The sequence below is a fragment of the Bombus terrestris genome, chromosome 10 (genome assembly GCF_910591885.1).
Source record: "Bombus terrestris chromosome 10, iyBomTerr1.2, whole genome shotgun sequence".
NCBI lineage: Eukaryota > Metazoa > Arthropoda > Insecta > Hymenoptera > Apidae > Bombus > Bombus terrestris.
In genome coordinates, this window is record NC_063278.1 from 14,947,737 (window position 1) to 14,970,201 (window position 22,465).

General features: G+C 36.3%; 1 protein-coding gene across 2 annotated transcripts in view; it reads left to right on the forward strand.

Annotated features, from left to right (window-relative positions):
• LOC100650308 (vesicular acetylcholine transporter) overlaps positions 1-22,465 on the forward strand; it is a 202,408-nt gene that overhangs the window by 42,165 nt on the left and 137,778 nt on the right. For both annotated transcript variants that reach the window (XM_048409701.1, XM_048409702.1), the window contains exon 3: positions 18,254-18,345. In XM_048409701.1, coding sequence (XP_048265658.1) covers positions 18,254-18,345 — 92 coding nt within the window. The remainder of the gene's footprint in view (positions 1-18,253; positions 18,346-22,465) is intronic.

Genomic DNA, 22,465 nt, shown 5'->3' on the forward strand with positions numbered 1-22,465 from the left:
TAATTCTATTGCGAAATCTTGAAAGCACTTTTCTGTATTGGCGGAGGTTCGAATAGGAGCACTTTCTCGTTCAAAAATTGTATTTTCGTCTCCCACTTTCATTAATCCTTTGTCCTACTCGCTAACTCCCGATTGCTTGTGCCACAATAAACAAGAGGGTCGGTTACGCGTCGAGCCATTTTAGCTGTTCAGCCGTGTGCTCGAACTTGCGCAAAATGTATGCGTCTTATGACATGTCTATTTCGGCGCAAGGAAAGGAATTGTGAAATAAGAAACACAACTAATACTTTTAAGATGTCTTGCAAGTAATTATGATCGATTCATTAGTGAAGAAAAATGATTTATTATTTACAAGTGGATAATGTATCAGTAACAATTTGTAAATTAATACGTGGTTTAAATTAATGTGTTGAGAAAACTCGTAGGAAATTAGTAATCTTCAACTGTGTGATATTTTTCGAAACGATGAAACACAATAGGAAACACAATATCGCTATCATCACTATCGTTATCAGAAGGATCTACCGAATAACTATCCGCAATAATAACATATTTCTCACTACTATCGTCAATAATAAATTTTCTTTTTACTGATACGATAGGTATAAGGATTGTCTAATTCTTTTAGGAAATTATAATCTAAACGCGTGAACGTAACAAATAATTACACGTAAGTAAAGTAAGAAAATATCGAGAACAACTGAACCACGAGTCTGACTCGTGTTGTTTACGTTTGGTCCGAACTAAGTACCACGAGTCAGGTTTGTGGTTATTGCTTTTCGCCCAAATTTCTTACCACGAGTCTCACTCGTTGTTTCAGGACAAAGAGTTTACACTTCGTCACATTGGTCATATATGACCGACCACGGTTTCTCCTGTGACGCCACGGTGGTCATTGGTAACCGGAGCGCTTGAACTTCTTACAATTGTAAAAATTGTACGAAAATTGACAGTTAGGGCATTTTGAATATAACCGATAAATAGAAGATACTTTGAAATAAAAGGTGCCCCATTGAACAATTAAACATTTTTATTAGAACATCAATAAAAAAAATGAGAACAAATGTTGCATCTAACGGTGCACTGTGTTAGCATCCATATCTTTGAGGGGTAACCTACGAATATTATTGTAAACACACCTTAGAAAATAATCGTAAATGCTGCTTTATAGTCATATAATTGAAGCTAGAAGTGTGAACATTCCTTACTATTATATTGGGTCATCCCATAAATTCGTTCCGTTTTTCAAGCGATTATATATGTTAAGATTGTTTACATACCTTTCAGTTTCATGAAAAAATGTAATCGCCGTATGTGTATAAATCGACACATGAAATGTATACACAAAAGTCGGCACGAACTTATGGGATGACCTAATATATAGAATAAGAAAATACTATTTACTAATATCTTCTACACGTTTCAACAATATATTCTGGACGTTTTGTTTGCGACGAAATAACGAATGTGAGTGGTTTGAAATAAACGAAGCCTTGTTATAATATGTCGCTATCAACTATTACCAAGGCGCCACGGTGGTCACCCGTGACCACCAATAAGATAAATGGTCCATTGGGGAAGAATGTTGTCTTACATCATCAATTTAATATTATTTTGCCATTATATGCTTGGAATAATAAAAATACTCCAGTGGCGTCCTGAGCGAAACATGTGATATCGGCGTGGCAGTCAAAGTATTAAGAAAGGAAATAATTCGCCATATAACATCTGCTAATATCCTACTGCGTTCAATTTACCTTTTATAAAAACAATGTCGCTTAACATATCTAGTCATGGTCACTGGTTTCTTGGAGATATTGAAGAGATAATGCCAAAAATGTGTTTAAATATAATTATGAAAAACAAATCTCAGACGTTTACTGCTTACAATAGAATACATTGCATCGAAACGCATTGTATAGAAGCATCACCCGTGGTGGACGTTTCGCTCCACTCTATCCTGTTAGTTATCTATAATTAGTTATCTAGTAGCATCACAGTACGATGCTCACTATTACGACAGTGTCCATAGTATAAATCTTCCGGCATTAAGCAAGAGAAGGATGATATCTGATATAATCTTCATTAGCAAAATAGCTGGGGTGTATACGTGTTGGTTTATTAAAGGGACGAGTGATATAATTGTAATAGTCAATTATATTATATAAAATCAATGTAAGTACAGGTACAGAAACAGTATATGCCGGTCGTAATTGTCGCTTGTTCGAAACTCATATCGATAACAATTCAACTCTTTTACTCGCTAACTATTCAACTATTAGGTCGTCCGAAAAGTTTCTTTCGTTTTATAAGGAAAAAATGGATGCCCAACATTTTCCATTTCGTATTATTTTATCGAATTATTTTATTCTATTATTTTATTATTCTATTATTTTATTCTATTAAAACAAAAATCACAACGTTCGACAGATTAGGTTTCATGTTTGTATAAAGATGCATCGTTGTAAAAGACGTGTCTATAAAAGAAAGACACTTTTCGGACAACCTAATATTTGACTGTTCTAGAGAACACGTTCGTCTATTTGTATGTTGATAGGTGTTATTATAAAAAGTTCAAATGTAACCCCGGTTGACGATTACAAATGGCGGCAATAATATTTCGTCCGGAGTTCGTTTACTTTTAGATCTAGCAAAGCAAAACAACGTTGGTATTCCAAGGCACAAACAGTCATTCTTCCTGGATGTACCATTAAGAAGTTTAAGAAGTCGTAGGCGTTTTCTGTGACAATGTCATGTTGTAACATGTTTTGATACTTTTATACCGCGTCTCTGTTTCATTGCTTCTTACATGTCTATTCTCATTCTTTGTTTTTTTCTTCTTCTGTATACGCATCTTCTGCTCTTTTTTTACTTCTTGTTTCTATTTTTCTTTCTTTCCTGCTCTTCCATGTTTTGTTTCCAACGTTAACTTGCTACATCGAAGGGTTTCTGCCGTGAACAAATAAATGAATAATTAAATTCTAACAAAAATTAACTCGTACAACATACGTATGCCCAAAAGTCCATCAAAATGTTCAAATCAAAGCGAAAATATTTTATCGTCTCGTAATTCCTTCCATCCCATTGTACGATATCCGTAACAAAGGGAACCCTTGAGGATGTCGAAAAAGGTAATTTGTCTCTGATAAAAATGTTCATCCCAAAGAACTTCACTTCCAACAGGTTAAATTGTTTGGATCGATGGTCAGGTGTCAGTGTGCCATTGTCCAATAGCCCGTCAAAGGATTTCTGCAGCATGGAACCTCTCTAGAATGGCACTGCTTTTAACGGAAATACATGGCAGCGGCCATGAAAGCGAGCGAAGTTGTCGAGAAGCTTTTTTTATCTTACTAGGGTAAAGGAAAACCGCGGACGTGATCGAGCAAAGGCGAATAAAGAGCGAGGGGGTTACGCCCCCTCACATTTTCTTTTGCCGGCCGTGCGGTGCAGCCCCAAGAGCATCGACTACCCTTGCTAGGCAATACTGGACCAGCAGGGTGGTCGCAGTAACGACGCGTCGTCGGTTAATCAAGCCATTTCGTTCCGGCCAAGACCCGAATGAGGATACGGTTTGAACGACCATCGATTTTCTTCTTACCATTCTCTCGTGGAAATCCCTGCGCGACGCCAATCTCGATCTCTGGGGTGCGGACTCTTTTCGCTAAACCTCGTGGCTTTGCAGCTCGTCAGAAAAAAAGAACACCCCTTAATGACTTTCACGCTTCTTCCGTTTCTTATACGCAGGTGTTGGAGGATTGCTCTGCTTTCCCCATGACTTAAAGTTTTTACATACTTCTCGAAGTTTTCACATATTGCGCCGCGACAGTGTCAAATTGTTCGCCGAACGAAACGCTAGCTGAAGTTTCAAGTGAACAAATACATACAGATTCTTGGAACTACTTTTCATTCCCGTGTCATTTCTTAAAGAGAAAGAACCTTCGACTGATACAATTTTAATTTTGATTTTAATTTTGATTTTGATTTTAATTTAGGAATGTTTTATCGATCTGGTTTAACCAGTGGTTTGTTTGTTATCGATCGATCCGAAATAATTAAAACGTATTTTCCAGTTTTGTCCTCTTTGTAATAAGAATTTTTCCCCAGACGTCTTGCATATTTTCTGCCATTCTCTGTCTAGTATTTCTAAACGTCGATTTTTGTTTTTAACTTTTCCTCGCGTGTCCCACTAAACATACATGTGATTTGATTCAATTTATTTATCATTCGGAAACATTCCTCCTCAAATTATATATATTTAGCTACCACTGCAAAACCAGCAACGAATTTAGTTTATGATTTTTGCACAGTATCATGTACGTACCATGTGCGTGTAGAAAGTATTTTTACACTCTATACAACGGAATATCTGCTTTAAAATTAGACTAAACGACTTGATTCTTTTTTCGTTTCTTATGAAGTTGGAAAAATTAGTTTGTTAGATGACGTCTAAGAAATATTTTGGAAAAGTTGCAGTTGGTTGGACAGCGAAGAAAAAGGTAAAGGTTACATTTTACAACTTTTTTATTTGGGCCAATAATGGAACTTCGAACAACACATTTTAAAGGTTTATGTCAGTTATATATAATACCGAAAATTTTATGAAAATCGATTGACGCGGGAAAAAGCGACAGCGATCGAAATGTGTAAGAATCTTCAAATTTTGGCCGAAATTCGCGGAATATTGCGGTTTTCATCATATTTAACCGTATATAGCTCACAGCAAAGATAACCAATTTCGATGAAATTTTCAGCATGTCTATATCTGACATAAATCATCAAACGTTATTCCCGTTATTTTAATTTTCATTGCACTTCTAGACAAAAAGATGGTAGAAAGCAACCTATAATTATTTTCTTCGCGATTTTTACCAATTCAAACTTCTTTAAAATTTCTTTTATACATCGCCTAATAAACTGACCTCCTAAGTTTTTCTAAATTGTAAATTCTTAAATAAAATCCAGTCGTTTGGCTCAATTTGAAGAAAGTTACTATGTTTTAAAGAGCGTACGAATACTTTCTGCACTTACTGTATATCGTTACCAGAAAAGATTGCAGAGATTATTTCTCGATTAAACGAAGCAGAGCGATTCTCTACGATTAACATGTGTCACCTACGATTTCACCTTGCCTGTAGTAGTAGTGGCCTGTAATTAAATTTCACATCGAAAATTACCTCACTGGCGAACGTTCGTTCGAATTCGTAGAGTACTTCGTGGTGGGTTTAGATAGTCGAGATTTCGTAATTTGCGTGCTTCCTAGTTGTTTGTTTCCGTTTACCGAGCGTCGTTTAATTTATCCGCGGAATGTGCGCTCTTCGTCAACACCGTAATTGTATAATAAATTTTTAAAGTTTTTCAAACTTTGCACTGGGTACATAAATGAAGAATGACCGTAGAAACGGGCCAAAATTGAATAATTTTGATTTGTTTATTGGAAAATGTTCCACGTGTTAATGAGAAAACTGTAGCGTAGAATTAAGTGCAATTTCCCTTTCTAAGCAGTTATGAATAATGCCAGGAGATGGTAATATAAAGATTATATATTTTTATATAAGTGTCAGCGAATGTTAGTTAATTGCTTCTTGTCTATGCCATTCATCTAAATGAATGGATCACTGAGTTCTTTTTACAACTGAGAGATGGCATATACAGACTTTTCTACGGATATACTTCTCTTTTGTTCTTTTTCTTTTTTCTTATTTGGAAGTAATTTGCAATCAATCCTCGTTGAGAATTATAAGTACATTATTTTGGCTTGGTACTATGACGTGAATAATAAATGATTATCGTATGCTTGATTCTAGTTGAATCTAATATTTAAATCTAGAGGGTAATGTCTTCTTAGTCTGCGGACCTGATCCGTCGTGTCAAGTAATTGAGTAACTAGTGGGTTTTGGTGGTTGTTAATTCTTATGTTATATCTATTACTGAATTTGGATATTTCTTCTTTAACTGTAGGTATCTTAAGGTCGCGATGTATTTTTTCTTTTTCACGAATTTGGACTACTTTAATGAATAAGCAACCTTCTTTTTCTCCTGAAAACTTTTTTCTGGGCACTTAGAGAGTTTTTTTACAACCTCTCTTCAAGTACCATCTTACGGTTTATCAATTTCGTGATGTTAATTACGCTCTAATTACGATTTAATTACGCTTATACAGCACGAAACACGTTGTTCTGGTTAATCGAACGACAGCGTAAAAAATAAATCTACGAGCGATTTATTTGTGCGATACGAAAGATCGATTACTGAAGAATTTGTTCGATGTATGGAAAATTCATAAAACACAGAGAAGAGTTGTGACTTTATTTCGTATTTAGGTGTAATCTCTCCTTTAAATATCTTTTTTAATCAAAAATCTCATGAGAGATTTATTCTATATTATTGTATACAATTACAAACTTACATAATTACATAATATTACGTATTTAGACGTAGGTAGATTACACACAGATTGTATTAAATAATAATTGATTAATTATTATAGAATATTTCATAGTAACACAGCTGGCAAACAAACACGAACAAAAACCAAAAAACGAACACGATAAATGTAGGATACTTTAGTATCGGTTGATTTAATAATCGAATTTTACTCCGCGTGTCTCTACATGTCGCAATACGATTTAAAGCAATTTACAATCGCGCTCTTCCGAAATATCGGAATATCTGACACAATTTTGAGGTTAACCAAGATCCCGGAAGGGTGCTTTCGCTGCAAGGATGAGCAGTGGCCACTTGATCTTAAGGTCAGCTCGTTCGATGGTCAGCGGTCGTACGCAAAGTGTGTGAGCATGTGAGAGAGAGAGAAAGAGAGAGAGAGAGAGAAAGATACGCCTTTATCAGGTTTCATTGTCATTGAAATTGAAATCATCCGGCTATTCCGGGAAAGAGGAAGGAAGGTAAGGACTTGCGCAATTTCCGGCGGCGTGGAGGAAACGCGACAGAGATAGAAACAGAGGAGAGAAAGAGAAGGCGAAACGACGAGCCATCCGTGGGGACGGCTGCAACCCTCGTAATCCCACGACTGAAAGCTTCGTTTAATATTTATGATTTATTTCGGTTTAATTCGACGTGCAAACAGCAGGACGCATTTAGGATTCAGCAATGTTTGCGCACTAGATCGGTAGACAGTTCCCGACGTTTACTTGACATGTGCTAAAACAGAAATATCAACATTAAAATCGCCCGCTTTAATATTATCTTCTGCAATGTAAAGTGATATACGTCTTCTCGGTTCATACGGTAGAAACTTCTTTCGATTTAACGTGTCATCTAAAATTCATTTATTCTATTTTATAAATTAAGATCGGCACGCGTGTATTAAGAAATTTAAATAAGCGATAGGTAATTCGATTCAGTTGAGATTTGTCGAATATTACCGTAGATAGAATGTTGAGTGGAGATAGAATGCGACTCATGTTCGCTCGAAATATTTTGCCTAATTTTGAATCTTATACAGTTAAATCTTATACGTTTATAGTTGAAGATATTTTTTTTTATTTGAAAGTAGTTTACAATCAATTCTCATTGAGAATTATAAGTAAATTATTCTGGCTTGGTGCTATAACGCGAATAATAAATTATTATCGTATGTTTGGTTCTAGCTAAATCTAATGTTTAAATCTTGAGGGTAATGTCTTTTTAGCTTGCGGATCTGATTCGTCGTGTCAAGTAATTGAGTAACTAGTGGGTTTTGGTGGTTGTTAATTCTTATGTTATATCTGTTACCGAATTTGGATATTTCTTCTTTAACTGTAGGTATCTTAAGGCCGCGATGTATTGTTTCGTTGGTAATATACAAGGTGCATCTATCAAGGATCTTAGAGTTTTTGATTGGAATCGTTGGAGAATTTCTATGTTGGAATTATTCGCTGTTCCCCATAGTTGGATCCCATAGGTCCAAACAGGTTTTAATATGGCTTTATATAGCATTGTTTTACTCTGCACGTTTAAGTTGGAGTGTCTGCCAATGAGCCAGTAGAATTTTTTAAATTTTGATTTAAGTTGCTTGGATTTATCTACGATGTGTCGTTTCCATGGCATTCTTCTGTCTAAAATCATGCCCAGATACATGACTGAAGCTTTGTTTGGAATTGGAATATTATTTATGGTCACCTGTGGGTAGGATTGTTTTCGCAGCGTGAAGGTTATATGACTGGATTTATTTTTATAGTTAAAGATATACAACGAATGAAAACTTGCGAATTCTGCATTAATAAATAGGAGAATCGAAGTCTTGAATACAGTTTAGAAAATTAATATTGGTATTGAGTATGCACGAACATTTACCACATATGTTAGAAGTTTTATAGGATGATAAATAAGAGATCTTCGCTAGGATTAATATTATACAGGGTGTCTCCGAAATCATCTTACAAGCGTTCGGGTAATGATTCCACGTGCAAAACTAAATCGAAAAAGAAAGAAAGAATAATATTTCTTCGTTTAAGACTTCGTTTCCGAAAACAATAAGTTTGGAAAGTCAATCAGCTAGCCTGGCTATACCTGGAAGTTTCGAATTATAAAATCGTATAACCGTGTCTGTATTATTAACCATGAATGATGTCAAGATTTGTTTCTTGTTATTTTTGTTATCCTATCTCCGCCACATCGATTATTACTTTCCTTTATTCTATGTTTACTTTGAATGGCTTCACAAATAAGGATAACATTGCTATTTTTTAAGAATTCTCTGATTAACGTACCAAGCGTTCAACATGTTGACTATGTTGTTGTATACACAGCTGCACTCTTTGATCTAAATTATTATATACTAAATTAGTATATAGTAGTGAATTATGCATATTTCTTAAATCTCTGACAACCAAAACGATGTTTGCTTTTAATTCTTCAACGTCGTTATTGTGCTTGGAGTACACTCTGGATCTAAAAATACAAACACGAGCAGAAATAAGGGTCTCATACTTGGAAACTTGTAGTCAATACGTATTGACGTATCATTTTTTCAAAAACAAAGCCTTAAACGAAAAAAATGTTATTCTTCTCTTTTCGATTTATTTCTGCATGTACAATCATCAGCCGACTTGCTGTATCATGATCTTCGGGACACTCTATGTAGCCAAATACCACCACTCGACACTAAGGATTGAAGAGTGAAAACACTGCAAGTGTCAGGATTGAAAAATTTTTTGAAAAATTTTCTAGTGGAAAATGTTCTGCATAGCAATGAGAATACCATAGTATACAATTGAATTGCAATTTCCTTTCCCAAAATAGTTATTAACAATGGTAGAAGATAGTGTCACAACATCATTTCTGTGAAGAAAAGATATAAACACCAATAAACGTTAATTAATTGTTTCTTGACTTTTGTCTGTGCCACCCATCAAGACGAATGACACATTAGGTTTCCTTTACAACTAAGCGATGGCACACACAAGCTTTTTCTACAGATACATTTTTCTTTTTCATAAATTTGAATTTAATGTTAATGAACAAGTTGTCGTTTCTTCCTGAAAAGCTTGTTTCTTGGCACTTACAGTGTTTTCTACGAACACTCTTCAATCGTAGAATATTAAACAATAATAAGAGTAATCTAATCAGAATTAATAGAAAATTGTACAAGTACTTAGTAATAACCGTAAGAGTAAAAAATTTTTTTTAAATAAGTAAAATAGTCTGCAGTGTTTTCACGTAAAGGCGATTAACGAGAGAGGGTCCTGTCAGTAAACGGCGATAAATTTCAACGACGTTACGATCGCACTTTACACGAGCGAAGGTGGTTCCGCAGAATCGTCATCGTCATTGTTCCAGCGACAATGCCTGATAGAAATGCCTTCACCCTCGTATCCGGTTTCTTGCGAACGCCAGCGGCCAGGGGAGAGAATTGCCCTCGGTATTAACTCGCGTAATTGAGATTTATTAATCCGGAGGCCGGCTGGTGGCCACGTTGCAACCGTATCTTTCTCGCTCTTTCTCCCTCGTAGCTGGTTTTACGCTGTAACTTTATTATTATTACGGTTTATGAATTTATGCCTGTAATTGTGTGCGACAGCAGAGTCACTTTTATCGCGTTATTGAACGAAAAGATTTCTCTTCCCTTCTTACATAAACGAGTTTCTCATCTCTTTTTCCTCGTTTTATTATGTTTCCCGTAAAGACACAAAAATGTAATTTTATCGAACATTCTATCGTTGATCGTTGTGATCGGTCGTTACGAGTTTTACGCAACGGTGAATCCTTTAGCGAGAGAATCAAAGAATAGTATAGAAGAGTTTGTTAGGGTTTAGTAAATATTAACGCGTTTAAATTTATTTTACATTGATTCATATGAAATTACGGATTTCACGTCACATAAAATATAAATAGTTTATGGTACACAATTACGTGACATTTATGTGGACAATAAGAAAATAATATAATTTCATGTAATAAATAATTCGTAGAATTTCGTATTCTGTTTGATAATTTATAAAATATAAAATATGCTACAAAATAAAATATTTCTCTGAAGATTCTCACAGAGACTTTCCTATAAAAATTTCCATAGTATATATATGTAGTATCTGAATGGGTCTTAGAGGAAAGGACAAGTAATGATGTTTTGATTTAATAAATGATATTCGAAACAACGAAATGATTACAATGCTGTCGTGCGTCTTATTCTCATAGGCGGCTTTCGACTTTCCGATTCATACTCTCCGGCTTCTACACTCGCTCGCTTTCGCTTCTCAACTCACACTGCACACCTTTTGCATCCGTTCTCTCCGGCTTCTCAACTAACACTGCCCTTAGCGTCTCTTGTCTTTTCCCGTCGTTCGAGACACGTGTCCCGAAACGCCCGTGGCCAGGGTCACGCAGGCCCTTTCCACGAAACTATCCACTTAAAAAGAAGACCGGCGACACATTGATGTACCCGACGATGCCGCGGCTCTCGCGGCATTGTTTATGGTTCGACCGATATCTTAGGTCTTTTGTCCACGATACTACATTCGGTCATCCTGCAATAACATCTGCCCTCAGATGTGGTCTTCAATTTCGCTATCGTCGGATGCGTCGTCTTCGGCGTTGAGGACCCAAGGCTTCATGAAGTCGGCGGTCGTCGATGTGTGCGCAGGCCCCTCATGCTCCCGCACCTTCTCCACCATGTATCGGTCATTCTACATTGTTCGTGATACCCGGTACGGACCTAAAAATTTTCCCCCGAGTTTTAAACCTGGGCCAAATTGGGTTCTCTTAATGGCTACCAAATCTCCCCTTAGGTACTGCTTCGCACTCCTCCGTCTTTTGTTGAAATTCCTCCTGTTTTCTTCTTGCGTCGCAGCGATCTTCCTTTTGGCATCCTCGCGTAACTCACGACGCTGTTCCTCGAATTTTGCAGCCCATTCTTCGTCGATTAATCTTCTGACCTGTGCATTTTCCTTGATTTGCATTTCAACCCCGACAAGTAGCTGGAAAGGAGTTTTTCCCGTGCTTCTGCTTATGGTGGAATTTAAGTACCTCTGGACTTGGTCGACGTGCTTGTACCAATCATTAGGTTTAGGAGCAGCCAGTTTGGTTAATAATGGTATAAGTGTCCTGCCTCTTTGCCTGTCCATTCCCCCTCGGAACCTCCGTCGTGGTTAGCAAATGCTCTATGTTTTCTTCCTCGCAATATTCTCGGAAGGCGTTGGATGTGAACGCTGTTCCCCGATCGGAGATGATTCGTCGTGGATTCCCAAAAACAGCCGCTTGCCTCTTCAACCGGTCGATAACGTCCGCGGCATCAGTAGACTTGGTGGGGTAAAGCCACGTAAACTTAGTGAACGCATCCACTACTACAAAGATGTGTACATATCTTTTCCTTGTAGCTGTCATGGGTCCCACATGGTCGATATGGTAGGTGTCTAGCGGGGTGTCGCCTTTGTCTAAAGGGTTTAAATATCCCTTCTGTTTGCCCGATTTTCGTTCGGCTGGGATACAGTCAAGACAGTTGGATATCACATGTTCGACCATCATTATCTTTGTAAATTCGTCCCAGGTCCCATTGCCCGTGGAACCCAAACCATCAAACCTAAGCTTACCATTTCCTAGCGGTGGTGATCCTAACCTCGCATACTCGTCTGATCGTATGAACGTGAGATCACTACCCTCGTATCCACCAACGATGTAAACCTACATTCATCTATCGTCACGTCCTTCATGTATCTCTTCTTCTCGGGTCTTGAAATGATGTAGGTCTTCTTCGGTTGTGCTGTACACCTTGACGCCATGTGTCCAAGTTCGTTGCACCTGAAGCACCTCACGCCTTTCTCTTTCTTCGGACACGTAACACTTGAGTGATCGTCACCGCCGCAATTGGAGCTCCTTTTGGGATCACTGTTCGTTTGCCTCGACTGCTTCCGTATTGCTGATCGTTTCGCTTCATCGTCCTTGCGTTCCCCAAATTTTGTTTTCGCCTTCATGTCACTTTTCATCGCTTCATATTGCTTGAAGCGTTCCTTCAACTGCTGCATATTCCTGGCCCCGTATAGTATAGCTTTATTTGTGACTCCATCAGGAATACCTTGGATAATATAGTCGATTACCGACTGTGTATCGACTCTTCCTTGTCCCGCAATCTCACGCATACTATACATATATTGAAGCAGACTCTCGTTTGCTCTTTTCGTTCTACGCGCTAACTCCTGATGTACCTGCCGGTCACTCACTACGTCTTCGAATTCATCTACCAACGCCTTTTTAAACTTCGCCCAGGACTTCATGCATCGTTCTTGGCGTATCAAAGTTTGAGTAGAGCCTGTGAGAAGCTTCCTCGCGAAAACCACCATGTGGATGTCCGACCAGCCACACACTTCCGCCATTTCCTCGAAATCTCTTATCCACTGAGTTACATTCGGTAGGTCATCTCCGCTGAATCTTTTTAACGAGTCTTCCACGTCTTCAAACGTTAACACCGTGCACTTACGCTCGTCTTGCCTTCGTCGTCTTCCCACTGGAGTCACCCGAACTCCGCCGTCTTGACTATTGAGATCGTGATTCCCTGGACCGTTGCCGTCTAAACGGTCCCCAATCACGCCCATCTCATCGTCGTCGTCGTCGTCTTCTTCTCGTGCACCGTGTTCCCGCTCTAAAAGTACCGCAGCCAGCAATCACGCTACCAGCTCGCGCTTTCTACCCGCTAATCTCAGCCGTCGTCTTTTCAGCTCGTTTTTTAACTCAGGTATTTGCATCTGAGCCACCTGCTCGTCAGTCAAATCTGCTTCTCCTGCATTGTAGTCACTCATTGTTCCGAAATATCACTTCTACTTGTCACTTAGCGCTCTAGATCCCGGCTCGAGCCCCCAAAATTTGTGTAGTATCTGAATGGGTCTTAGAGGAAAGGACAAGTAATGATGTTTTGATTTAATAAATGATATTCGAAGCAACGAAATGATTACAATGCTGTCGTGCGTCTTATTCTCATAGGCGGCTTTCGACTTCCCGATTCATACCCTCCGGCTTCTACACTCGCTCGCTCTCGCTTCTCAACTCACACTCTGCACACCTTTAGCATCCGTCCTCTCCGGCATCTCAACTAACTCTGCCTCTAGCGTCTCTTTGCCTTTTTCCGTCCTTCGGAACAGGTGTCCCGAAACGCCCGTGGTCAGGGTCACGCAGGTCCCACTTAAAAGACACAACGGCACATTGATGTACCTGACGATGCCGCGGCTCTTGCAACTTTGTTTACGGTTCGGCCGATACCTTAGGCCTTTTGGCCCCGATACTACATATATGTACATGGAGAATATAGAAATCATAGGAACTTTTTTGTTATTATTTAATTTGTACTTTACAATTTATCCAGCTGGACATTTGGTAAATTTTTCTAGCTTTATTGCTAAATAACATGTGGATGGTTACTCCCAGCGGGATCTTCGAGTTTGTCTATTTTATTTTTTTAGTGAGGTTAGTGGGGCATTTTCTTTTTAGCCTTCTTTCTATGAGAGTTTTGCTCGCATCAGCAACCAGCTGATTTGAATTTGTTGCCGTTCTTTCCTTGTATTTTTCTGCGTACCTGTCAATTTCGAATAATAGGAACTTGAACGTAAAGTAGCGAGCGCTAAAAATAGCACACAGAATATAATTTACTCAACTAATCTTTATTATAGCACGAAGTATGTACTTTGGCAGCTATAAAATCCTCTTTATGCACACGCAACCGTAGAGACAGCTCGCTTTAATTACACCAGCTACGTAGGAGCACGTTTCGAGAATATTACAACGAAATGTTCGCGGATTAGTAACGATGGTGGTCGCTGCCGAATATAGGATCTTCTCCCGTGATTAAATCTGGTTTCATCGCCGGCCGTAATCTAAACGAGACAAAGCGATCCGTCATCTAACCGTTTAATGAAAGTCGTGACCATAACTTAGCAGGTTGAGGCTTAAGACACCGAGCAAGGAAACAGAGACAGAGTCGAAGGTGGAAGTTGAACGCTTAATCCAGCAATATGAAACTCCCTTGCGGCTTACCCTGTCGCTGCTCCCCTTCTCGCTTTGTATTCTGTTTTCTTATTCGCATTATGCCACGCGCTGGTAAATATTCGACGCGATAAAACAGGTCGTTGGGATAAATAACGATATCTATACGATAGGATACACGTTGCCCCTGTCCTATAAATTTTATTTCGTCGTTGATTGTCGTGATCATATCTAGAATCTTTGAATATTCTGCTTGCCAGTGAATAAAATTAATAGCAAGAGAATCGGAGAATTTGTTAAAGTTTGATAATTATTTACGAGAAGTTATCCGCTACCGATTTCAATGAACTCGAAATATGTTGTCAAGGGCATGACTGTGAATAATTTTTCTCTATACATGTATACGTTCCGGGTATACGTAAAAATATTTTTATTATTATGTAATTTTAATATCACGTATTTTTTAAGATTTTCATTTAAAGAGAGACTAATTGGTAACAAATCTGTATATTAAAATTTATAATTATTGAATTTATTGCTATATATTATAATTCATATCATGTCACTAGAAACATTTTTGCTATTATATCGAGAAATACAGTTATTCGATTATCAAAATTATATTAGCCTCGAAATAGGAATTTTGCAATATGACTAACATGATGTTATTTACGAGTACATTTTGTTTGTCTGTTCATATTAAACGTACATGTGTATGTATTAATTAGAGCCAGTAGATACAGCGCTGTGAATAATTATAGACTCAAAAATATTTTCTGCGTTATTTCTCCAATATTTTCGAGAAACCACCGATCATACCTGGATATGTTAAACGAAATTGTTTTTCTAAAGGATAAATTAAACGCTATAGGATATCGGGAGATGTTATATGACGAATTATTACTTTTCATAGTCCAAATAGAAGACAACAAGACAATTTTTCAACAACAGAATATTCTTCCTCGTACAGCAGCTACTGCAAAATAGTGGTTTCAAGATTTGAAGTTAGAAAAATTTACCGAATGTCCAGCTGGATAAATTGTAAAGTATAAATTAAATAATAATAATAAAAAAAAAGATTGAGTCCTGATCTGAACCCGACCGAGAGTCTGTGGAGAAGCTTCTCAGTAAGAAAAATTTACGGCCAGGAGAAACCACCTATAGAAAATATCGTTCAATTTAAAAAAAGAATATAATCCGCGTGGGCGGATATTCAATAGGAAACTTTAAATAAGTTCGTGTATCAAATAGATTAATAGTAGTAATAAGAAATAAAGAAAAATTCACTAAATATCGAATGGAAAGCTAACAAAATTAATTAAAATTATTAAATTAATAATTGAGTTTATATTTATTCGCATCAAAAGACACAACTATAAGAGGAAATTTAATTGTTTCCAGACTTCAAAAGAAGAAAATTTGTCTTCATTGTATCTTTAGTTTTGTTTTGTATCATAATATGAAGTTATATAAATAGAAAATTTTCGTCAGTTTTTGGTTTAATATTATGAAACTTCTAAAAGTAGGGTTGAGTTTATAATTATTTATGACGATGTATGTACGTATACATGTCCCCAGCACGCAACCTAATAATAATCACGCACGGCCTTAGTTTTTGCGTTATACATAAGTTTACGTTTAGTGGTACGTATAAATAGCAATGAATGGTAATTACTAATTGAATTTACGATACTCTTACGAAATCAAATGAAATAAAAATTAAATTATGCTAGCATTAGCGATCGAATGTTATTTAGTTTGTCATCTAGCCTAATTATAACCCATTAATTTACCTTTTTCTGTTCCATTATATTCCATTATATATTAAAAACCATTAGCATTAGTGAGTTGAGTTTAAGGTGGGCTATATAAAGATGCGTGCAGCGATCACCCACGCCAGCTGTGAAGTGTAATGGCAATTGAATTGAAGTTTTTCTGGACATCTCGGAACCAAAATTTATCGAATGTCTAGCTGGACAAATTGTAAAGTATAAATTAAATAAAAAATAAAAAAAGATAAAATAAAATCTCGGAACCTAAGGCTGAGCGACGGTAACGTATTTAGGGAAAAGTAGTTCAGAATAATGAGCTTCACAACATATTTCAAGATCATCGAAATGGATGGGGAGTCATTCCCTGTTATCAAGAATCATCATATTTGTAAATAATAACCTTCAGTGTGCATTTAGTGTGTCTTCGTTCGTAAGTACAGTCGGACCTCAGTAACTGCAACCTCAAGAATAGAGCTAAAACCTTCGAGTTCTAGAGATTCTAAAGTTTCCACTTGTCGAAATTTCTGAGTGAAAGCGACGTAACGAACGAAAATTCGACATACGGAAGCTTTGTAAAAAGGGACAGTTACATTCACCTTTTCACAAAGTTTTAAAGCTTTTTAAGTTTTAAAGTGTTTTAAGCTTTCTTTTAAAACTCAGTTTATTCGACGTATATGGATGCAAAAGTTAAAGACGCGGAAGACGATGACAATTATGCATTCGGGCGACAAAAAACGCAAAGGAGCAGGATACGGCTTGTCTTACGTTATTCAAGACAATCTTAACAGTCAAAAGAAAGGAGCCTTGATATGTTACCAACGAAACAATATATCGCGACCTTAAGATATCCACAGTTAAAAAAGAAATATCCAAAGAGTATCCAGCAAGAGATATAATATAAGAGTTAACAACCACCAAAACCCATTAGTTATCCAAGTATTTGACATGACGGATCAGATCCGCAGACTAAAAAGACATTACCCTTTAGATTTAAGCATTGGATTCAATTAAAATCGAATATACTATAAACTCTTATACTCCAGTTACAGTACCACGCCAAAATAATTTACTTATAATTCTCAATGAGAATTGATTGTAAAAAGTCTGCCAAATAAAAAAAAGAAAGAAAAAGAAAGGAGACGATATCGAACGATTGATTTTTCACATCTTGTGACACGCGGTATAGCTAGAAGCATACTTCGACTTGCAGATGCACCGGCAATAGAAGTTCAACTTTGATCTGTATAGTTCTGGCTATTCTAAATTCGACTTACAGGCGTAAAATAATACATCTGGACACGTGGCAAATAATTCAAGTTAAAGTGACTTTTATTTCGACTTCTAGAGGTCTTCGCAGCGAAGCGTGAGGGAATGAACAAAATTGTAGTCTTACTGAGATTTTCAAGTTGCAGAGGTTCGCCTGTATTAGGATACTTAATAATATATTATATTTGTATAGTATATATATATTGAGGATGGTTGGTCGTGTGGTAGTTTAATAACGAGATTACTCGATGTTGAAACCGTCAAATATATTTTGAAATAATTATAAATACAGAGTCAACCGTAGATTGCTCGCTACGGGTCGTTAAAAGAATGTTCGCTAAGACGCTCGGTGCTAACTGATTCGCTAAAAACTGTGTGTTGATCGCTACTAAAATCGCTCGAGACTAAGACTGAAAAGCTGGTTACCTTAAGATCGTGTTCATTTATTTATACTGATCGAGAGAGTACCGAAAAGTTTCTATTCGCCTATGTTTGATGGTTACACGTGGCGGCGACATTGCTTGTCCAGAGTTGGTTTATTCTTACATTATGTATATCCTATCGATGTTGATACTCTGGGGCACTACACAAGGTGATTCGGATTGTCCTCTAGTTCATGTGCCGCTACATATATATAATGTATATAATATATTATAACATTGCTCGAAACATCCTAATATCCCGGAATATATGTAGTTACAAGTTATCCATGAAAAAATAAAAAATTCGTTGAAGCAAATACGACTGCCACATAAAGCCTAAAAAACTGTTCTTCGATAAATAACAGAGTTCTGTATTTATTTTTACAGAGGGATGGCGAGATTCAGTGTTGGGGGCTTCGCGTCGGTTATTGGTGACTCTCGGCAGTCTCTCCCGGGACAGTTCGCCATGTCCTGCCAGGGTAAGTACTCGCATTGTTTATCCTTTGTTAGGAAAATTGGTAAAAATGTTGGGTCTTATTGTTAGTATTTGCTTCCATTCTCTCCTTGACTAGAAGATTAACAATGAAAGAAATTATTAATATTTCTTCGTTGAAAACTTTTTTTCTATTCAAATTACAAAGCGACATCAACGACACGTGAAACTCTTGCCACTCTGCTTAAGCCACGTTAGTCACCTGGGGGTAGAAGAACCGTTTCGATACTGAAATGTAAATCGAACCGCGGTTGCCACCCTTCTGCATTTCGCATTGCCAAAAGCAAGGATCTACTCGATGCCTCCGGCTGAAATATGCAAATGACACGCAACGCCGTCAGATACGATCTCGTTACCAACGCTACCGAGGGTGGATAATATTTATCGTAGGGAGATCAAGGTCCACGCGATATAGGATTCTGCAATCCTTTCTGAATTAAAAAATTCATAGCAACAACACCAACTTACCGTAATACACATTTGCTTACAATAATACTTCGTCAAACTACAGCGTATTTTGCCAGTTACAACGTACATTTTTCCTTAAAGGAAACATTTGCAGTTATTTGATCTTGTATAATCTATATTCGTTAAGCTTATAACGCTGAGTGCTTCTGCAATCACGGTACAAGTTGTCGAGGGATGATTCTACGTGTAAAAATAAGTTGGAAAAGAAGAATAATATTTTTTCGTTTAAGATTTCGTTTTCGAGAAAAATGAGATTGAAGATCGGTCGGCTGACCGTGTACTAATTATGAGTTTCGAGGTATCCGACTTCTCTTTCCCCTCGCATTGATATTTATATACATGGACAATGTCACAATTTGCTTCCTACCATTGCTGCTATCTGAGTTTCACAGTATCCGCGTTTGAAATGGTTTCATAAATAAGGATAAAAGTATTTCTTTTTAAAAATCATTTTATTAACGTAACAGGTGTTCAAAATATCGACCGCGTTGCTGCATACATAGCTCTGCTCGTCCAATAAAATTATCATCAGCACGAGCAAAAAGAGAAGTCGGATACGTCGTAACTTACAACTAGCGTACGCGTTTCTCGAAAACGTAGTTTCAAAGAAAAAATTGTCATTGTTTATCTTTGAACACATCATAGACAAATCGAACCAACTCAAGGAAAAGAACTTAAAAAATTCTACTGGCTCACTGGCCGACGTTCCAACCTAAGCACGCAGAACAAAATTACACTCTATAGTGTAGACCATACATACATAAGACCATAATAAAACCTGTCTGGACCTACGGAATCCAACTACGGGGGACAGCAAGTAATTCCAACATTGAAATACTCCAACGCTTCCAATCGAAAACGCTAAGATCCCTAATAAATGCACCCTGGTATATTACCAACGAAGCAATACATCGCTATTTCAAAATACCCATAGTCAAAGAAAAAATAACAAAATATAGCAATAGATATATCAAAAGAGTCAATAAACGTCGAAACCCTCTAATTGCTAAATTACTTAATACGTCGGACCAGATCCGCAGGCTAAAAAAACACTATCCGTTAGACTTAAGCACTAGATTCAACTAGATATTTCTAATAAGTAATATTTACTTATTTATAATATTATTATTTATAAATTATACTTATTTATAATAAATTAATAAATTTATTAACTTATTATAGATAATTGTCCATGTCACTAAGCCACGCCAGAGAAACTTACTCAAAATTCTCAATGCGAGAATTGATTGTAAAATACTTGTAAATAAAAAAAAAATTCTTTATCTTCGACTTATTTTTACACGTAAAATCCAACCACCCAATCGCTTGTACTATGATTTCGTGGACACTGTGTATATGATAACAGTAAAATAATTATTCTACATTAATCTGCGTTATCTCTGTCACAAATTAATTTTTCAGAGCTGAGTTTAAGTTTCGAACCAACCGGGAATATAAAATAATTTCGATTTCCTGGCTGTTGGTTTATTGAATGACAAAGTTGTATTAAGATTGACTTATCCTTCATCCAGGTTGCACTCTCGGTTTACGTACCTTGGTTTTCATATTCAACATCTCGCTGGGTTTAATCTCTGCTTAGATATCATCTACGTCTATACATTTCTCGGATTTTCATAGTATTTTTTTGCTTGAAAAAGATATTTTAAACGCCACTGATAGCGGCGAGAGTAATATGTGATTCTGTGATGTGCGTGAAGCTACGTACGTTTTGATATTGATGGATAATGTGTGCTTTTGGATAGAGGATACGGTAGATTTGACAATTTTAACGATGATATATGACCTTACGTTACTAGTCGCTAAAAGGAATTTTATCATCGTCGAGCATGTAACGACTTCACTTTGTTAGATTCTTTTACGAGAAATCGAAGGAACGTAACGAAAAATTTTCCATGTTTTTAGATGATAATTTGTATTTTGAAAAATGATTTATATGTGTCTTGACTTATTATAGAATGAAAATTAACAAATTGTATACAAGCTTTTGTTGTGAAACCCATAATTTTATGATTCAGGTAGACGTATTTTTCTATAATATATAGGATGTTTAAAAAGGCCGGGTGGTGACTGCATATACGAAAATAAATCGAATAATGGAATAGCATCTTTTTCATTTAAAGCTTCATTTTTGAAAGAATAATACGTATTAACTGTAAATTTCGAAATATGAAAAGGGTGATTAGTTTTCAAACTCATTTTTTTCGAAAACGAAGTCTTTAACGAGATAATGTTGTTCTTTTTTTGATTAATTTTTTCATGTAGAATCGAACTGCATGTAGAATAGAATTTGCATTCAACCGATTTTAGGACACCGTGTAATGTATGTACGGAATATGTTCAAGTATTTTTTTGCTTTTCTGGAGATAAACAAATATAGACACTAACGTGATATTTTATATCTTTTAAGCATTTAATGTTTTGATATTAACCTTTTAATTACGGAATTTAGTTTCAAAACTCGCTTATGGTGTGCGTAGTTAAAATCAAGCAATTAATTAAATAAAGTTTACGAAAAAAAGTAAAGCAAAATAAGGAAGGATTACATTTTAATTCAATAGAAAATTAATATTTCATTGTTGAAAAAGGCATCGTTATTAAAAACTTAAACATTGTCAAAAAATAATAAAATTCATAAAGGAGAAAATTAAAAAAATTCAGTTAATTCAGTGTGGTAACGTGGCTCCTTACGGATTCCATTTTTTTAGCAGACGGTCAATCTTCGAAGTGGATTTGCCTTTCATGATGTACGTGATATAAAGTTACATAAGCTGATTATAAAGTTATACGCAGCAGAGTACACAAAACAATTCGAGGAATAAACGGTACACGCACTAAGGAGAATAATCAAATAATCAAGCTTTTTTGTATAAAATACACAATGGGTTTATTGGGAGTACAAAGGAAACATACCACTAAATGTTATTTATTTTACTTTTTACTAAAATTTTAAGTTTTTATAGTTAATGGTAATTTTTTATTTCACACGACGAGTATACACGTCAATCGCAGCGAAATAAAGTTTTGGATTGACGTGTATACACGTGTATACACGTCGAACGCAGTTAAGAGAATTCTTTAAACATCGAAATAAATTGTTAATGGAGAAAGCAATATTTGATACAAATCTGTGAACTGATTTTCTGTCAACCATAAAAGAGATACATACGTGGCCTCTCATTGTTTCATTGAAATAATTCTTTCCAATATGTCCAGCTGCAAAGTAATATTATTTGGAATTTATCGTCCGATTCTTTGTCAGGAATAATACAAGGTTACTTTCAAAGTTCGTCAAATACATTACATAGTTTGGGGGCGAAAATTTACCTTGGCAGTTGTTGGTGGCACACATATAGTTCGCTTCATATTGGGTTTGATTATTATTAGTTTAAAATTGATTGCAACTTTAACACTAGAACTACCGGTAGTTAACATGAAACTATTTTTAGCAAAACCAGTCAAAATGTTTGGTCTTTAAAAAATACATAACAATAGAATATTTTTATATTTATTGATTTATTACTTTCTTACAGAAGGAATTTCATGTTATATAGTACATTTTTGGTATTATTAATCCATCTGGGAACATGGACCTAAACGAGGGTCAATACATTTATAAA